Source organism: Raphanus sativus, unplaced genomic scaffold (assembly GCF_000801105.2).
Source record: "Raphanus sativus cultivar WK10039 unplaced genomic scaffold, ASM80110v3 Scaffold3876, whole genome shotgun sequence".
In the NCBI taxonomy this organism is placed as follows: domain Eukaryota; kingdom Viridiplantae; phylum Streptophyta; class Magnoliopsida; order Brassicales; family Brassicaceae; genus Raphanus; species Raphanus sativus.
This window is the reverse complement of record NW_026619180.1, coordinates 4277-9429: the sequence shown is the minus strand read 5'-3', so window position 1 is coordinate 9429 and position 5153 is coordinate 4277. Positions and strand designations below refer to the sequence as shown.

At 48.3% G+C, this 5153-nt stretch overlaps 1 protein-coding gene across 1 annotated transcript; it reads left to right on the top strand.

The window, feature by feature from the left end:
• The first annotated feature begins 261 nt into the window (after positions 1–261).
• LOC130506993 (uncharacterized) lies at positions 262–4050 on the top strand. Its single transcript, XM_057001696.1, has 4 exons — positions 262–435; positions 545–937; positions 1016–1697; positions 3857–4050. The coding sequence occupies exons 1-4, from the start codon at positions 262–264 to the stop codon at positions 4048–4050; spliced, it is 1443 nt and encodes a 480-aa protein (XP_056857676.1).
• Positions 4051–5153: the final 1103 nt, after the last annotated feature.

The following is a 5153-nucleotide window of genomic DNA, read 5'->3' as shown; positions in this document are numbered from 1 at the left end:
GAGGTCTACATTGATGATATGCTGGTCAAATCCCTGGACGCCGAGAACCATATCCCGCACCTTCAACAAGCCTTCACCACTCTCAGGAGGTATAACATGAAGCTAAACCCTTCAAAGTGCTCGTTCGGAGTAAGCTCTGGAAAGTTCCTAGGGTACATAGTCACCCACAGGGGCATCAAAGCAAATCCAGAGCAAGTGAGAGCCATCCAGGTGATCCCTTCCCCTCACAACGTCAAGGAGGTGCAAAGACTGACAGGAAGGATGGCCGCCCTGAGCAGGTTCATCTCCAGGCTATCCGACAAGTCACATGCCTTCTTCAAAAGCTTGAAGGACCCCAATGACTTCCAATGGACTGATAAATGTGAGCAAGCCCTATCCGATCTCAAATCCTATCTCACTACTCCACCTCTCCTCTCCAAACCCTTGGAAGGTGAGGTCCTATTGCTCTATCTGGCGGTATCAGAGCATGCAGTCAGTGCAGTCCTAGTAAGGGAAGAAGGAAGAAAAAAACATCTTATCTACTACGTGAGCAAATCCCTACTAGACGCGGAGACCCGGGAACAGCCTTATCAACGCTGCTCGAAAGCTACGCTCCTACTTCCAGGCTCATCAAATCGTGGTGGTCACATCTCTCCCCATCAAAGCAGTCCTCCACAAGCCGGAAGTGTCTGGGCGACTAGAAAAATGGGCTTTAGAGCTGGGGGAGTACGATGTGAACTTCCGGTCTGCAACAGCCATCAAATCGCAAGTCCTAGCATATTGCGTAGCCGAATTCTTTCCTGCCATGCTTCCAGCCTTGGAACAAGAGGTAAAACTTCGTGATAGCGAAGGGGAGAAATGCGAGTGGGCAATATACATCGATGGGTCTAGTAACGTGAGGGGCGCAGGCGTGGGACTAGTCCTAACTTCCCCTACGGGAGAATCAGCCTCAAGGGCCGTACGTTGCAACTTCAAAGCAACGAACAACGAGGCTGAATACGAAGCTCTAATAGCGGGGTTAACACTCGCCAAACAGATGGGAGTAGAAGACATCCAGGTCTTCAGCGACTCACAACTGATCATAAGCCAAGTCCAAGGAGACTATCAGGCGAAAGATCCGAGTATGATCAGGTATCTATCCGTGGCTAAACGACTACTCGATAGGTTCCGACACTGTAAGCTCACCCAGATCCCTAGGGAGCACAACTCCCAGGCCGACACTCTAGCTAATCTAGGGTCCGCCCTAGAAACTACGAGTCATATGAGCATCCCACTACTAGTACTCCAATGGCCCGCAACTGAAAAGGAGACGGAGCCTGAAGAAGTATCCGTAGTAGACGAAGGAGAGACCTGGATGACTCCCATCATTAGCTATCTAAGGTACAGCACCTTGCCTGAAGATCGAGACGAAAGTCGAAAGATAAGGTGCCAGGCTGCAAGGTACTGTTTTTCCGAGGGGAAACTGTACCGAAGATCCTTTTCAGGACCATATCTACGATGTCTTACCCCTAGAGAAGCCGCCAGGATACTAGAAGGGCTTCACGAGGGAGAGTTCGGTTCTCACTCTAGTGGTCGAAGCCTGGTACTCAGAGCCAGAAGGGCTGGATACTACTGGCCAACCATGGCGAGGGATTCCCTCAAACAGGCCAAGCTCTGTAGTCAATGCCAGAAGCACGCACAAGTCTCCAACCTTCCACCAGAGAACCTCAAATCCCTAAGTTCCCCTTGGGCATTCCGAAAATGGGGCATGGACATCGTGGGGAAATTCCCTATGGCACCGGGGCAAAAGGTCTTCCTCCTAGTCGTGACTGATTACTTCACGAAATGGGTAGAAGCTGAAGCACTAGCCAAGATAACGGATCTCCAGATCAGGAAATTCCTATGCACTAACGTGATCACACGCTTCGGAACTCCCCAGGAGATCATCACAGACAACGTACCCCAGTTCACAAGCTATAACTTCCAAAAGTTTTGCAAGGACTGGAACATCAAGCTTTCATACTCAGCACCACGACACCCCCAATCTAACGGTCAAGCCGAATCCACTAATAAGACAGTGGTGAACATGCTCAAGAAGCGCCTAGAAAATGCCCATGGGCGATGGGCAGAAGAGCTACACGGAGTACTCTGGGCCTATCAGACAACTCCGAAGACGGCTACCAAGGAGACTCCCTTCTCCCTTATCTATGGTGCTGATGCGGTGATACCCACAGAGGTGCACGTAAGGACCACGGTCTCTGAATTCCTTTCCCTGGAGGAGAATAACGAGCTAATGTCCCTGAGTCTAGACCTACTCGATGAAAAGAGGGAGGCGGCCCGCCTTAGAAATGTGTCCTACCAGTTGAAAGTAGCCAAGAGATACAACAAAAAGGTCAGATCCAGAACCTTCCAGAAAGGGGATTGGGTCCTAAGGCGAGTCTGTGACCACACAAGGGACAAATCAGCCAAAAAACTCGCTCCTGGATGGGAAGGTCCCTATAAGGTAATACAGGTGCAAGGGGTAGGAGCCTATATGCTGGAAGACAGCGGCGGTAAGGTCCAACCCAACTGCTGGAATGTCTTGCCCCTCAAATTCTATCATTTCTAAAAGTAAGGTCCCCGTATCAAGCTTTATATACTACTACTCTTATTATGATATATTTAAGTACACTGGTTTCCTACTCCTATGTATGCGATAACGTCTCCGGACTAAGCATATAAAATACATTATTAGTTACGGCTAAAGGGGTTATAGGAACTCCAATGTACTTAAAGGGGCATACTAGCTAGGTCAGGTCCTAAGGGATCTTAGATCTCAGCAAACCCTATATATACTAGTAAGACTACTCACATAGATGTACGACATATAAGGAACGGGTCTGATCAACCCTATTACATTGTCTGCACTTCGGGCCATGCGTAAAGGCTATAAGTCCAAAAGTTACGTGGGGACCACCGTACTAGTGCTACCCAAACCCTGTGTTAAAGACGCTACGAGCTAAATACACGCAGGGGGCATGACGTACACTGCAAAGTACTGTAATCAGATGCTGACGGCTGATATGCAGGGAGCAAATGTGCGAAAATACCGGTTAGCACCAAAAATTAATACTTATCCAGACGTGGAAAGTAGTGTGTCTGGTGTGAAGTCGCTCCGCGGGGCAGGCCCACGCCAGACCACAGTAAGTCTGAGCGTGACCTTTTCTGCAGAAAGGTAGAGTGCAGCATTGAGATTCACGAGAGTGGCCTATACCTCCGGATGGCAGAGTGCGGTTTCTCAATAACAGATTGGTAGTTGTTTCCCCATGGGGAGCAGAATACGATCACAAATCTCCCATAACGCATACGGCCTCAGTGTCTATGACGAGCCTCCTGGTTCAGCACGGCCTCCGGGTCTATAAAAGAACCCCAGGGTTCAATACAGCCTCCGGACCTGTAAGAAATCTCTGTATTCAAGATCACCCAAGGGTTGATCAAGGACCTTCGGGTCTAACTGATCTTCAGATCCAATAAGAACCTCAGGGTTCAAGGATCTTTGAATCCAAATACCAACCTTCGGGTTTGCCAAGAACCTCAGGGTTCAAAAGCATCAACATCCGGGTTCGAGGTATCCATAGGGTTTAGTCACGGTCCCCGGATCTAAGGATTAAACCCCCACACTCAGAAACCTCAGGGTTCAATGAGCAAACCTTCGGGTTCGATAAAACGGCCTTCGGGCCTAGGTAAGGAACTTCAGGGTTCAAGGCCTTAAGAACTTCCAGGTTCTAGGGCTCAAGAATCTCAGGGTTCACACCAAGCTAGAACTCTAGAGTTCCAAGCAAGGATCTTTCATTCCAAATCTAAAACTCAGGTTTTTAATAATGGATTACAAGGTCTAACGCTTTTCTAATCATTTAAGGGTTCAGTCAATTCACTAACAGGATCCAGGTCCTAGATATTGATACCCGTCCAAGGGATCAACCTTTACAAGGGTCCAGCCCTCACGAGGGGTCAATTCCTACAAGGGTCCATCCCTCTCAAGGTTTCAGCCCTTTCAAGGATCCACCCCTTCCAACAAATCTGCAAGTCTATCTAGACATTCTTGCATCTTGAAAATACGAAGCTTGTTCGACAAGGGCTGTACCCCCGAGCTGTTGGTGCCACGAGAGGATCCCAATCCTAGACCCTAAAACTCCGCCTAGGAAATTATACACAAAACCCCTACGAACCATTCTGATAGGAAGATAGAGCTGGAGAGTTATGAAGGCGTGAATCCAAGAAGTGAATACAACAGAAAAAGGCGAAAATGATAAGTATTATTATTATGCTATCAGAAGTCCTTATTCGGTTACAAGATCATCAAAAGCCCGGGGAAAAATATTATAATATAGAATAAAGCATAAACAGAAAAAACACTTCAGGGCTTCGGGTGATGCGGTGCCAGAGGAAAAGCATCAAGTCCACCTCTCTCATTCGCCGAACCTTGGACAGGTCCTCCAACAGGTCCCCGGCGGTTGATATTCCTCTCCGACCACTCCTTCACAAGCTCCCAACGAGCTTGCTCACGGGCCCGCTGCACGGTCAAAGCTAGATGAGTTATCACCTCCCGAAGCTGGTTACGAAGGAAGAGGATCTCCTCGTGCGGAGAAACACGTCGGCGTGGACCAAACAGTCTGTTATTTCCTGCGTTCCTTAGGGTCGAGGAAGTCGCAACTGAGGAGACAAAAGAAGGCGATGCGTAAGACCATCTCCTCTGAGGATTGGCCCTACAATATTCATTATACACCGATGATATTGAAGCTCCAGGAATACCACCTAAAAATCAGCAGAGCAAAGGGTCAGAACCAATCCAGTGACTGCTTAAGAGAAAGAAGAACTGTCTTACCCCAAATACGACTATGGCGTAAAGACATCCGGCTCATCAAAAATAGAATCCAACGGTATCGCCTGGGAATGCCCCTTGCCAGCTTCACCATAACCTCTCCAGCAGGGAATACCGGCCGAAAGATCTCTACAAAAACATTACATAAGGTGGGATGGCAACGCAAAGGTTATCTTAAAAATAAAAAAGAGGTATACCGACGGATCGCCAAAAGAGAGGGTAGCGCGAAGCACCATTAATCTTCATGAACACATATCTCATGTTCCAGAAGTCGTTTGAAGGGAAACTTCCCTGGACTCCCCTAGGAGGTTCGTCTACCATCGCAAGACCAGAT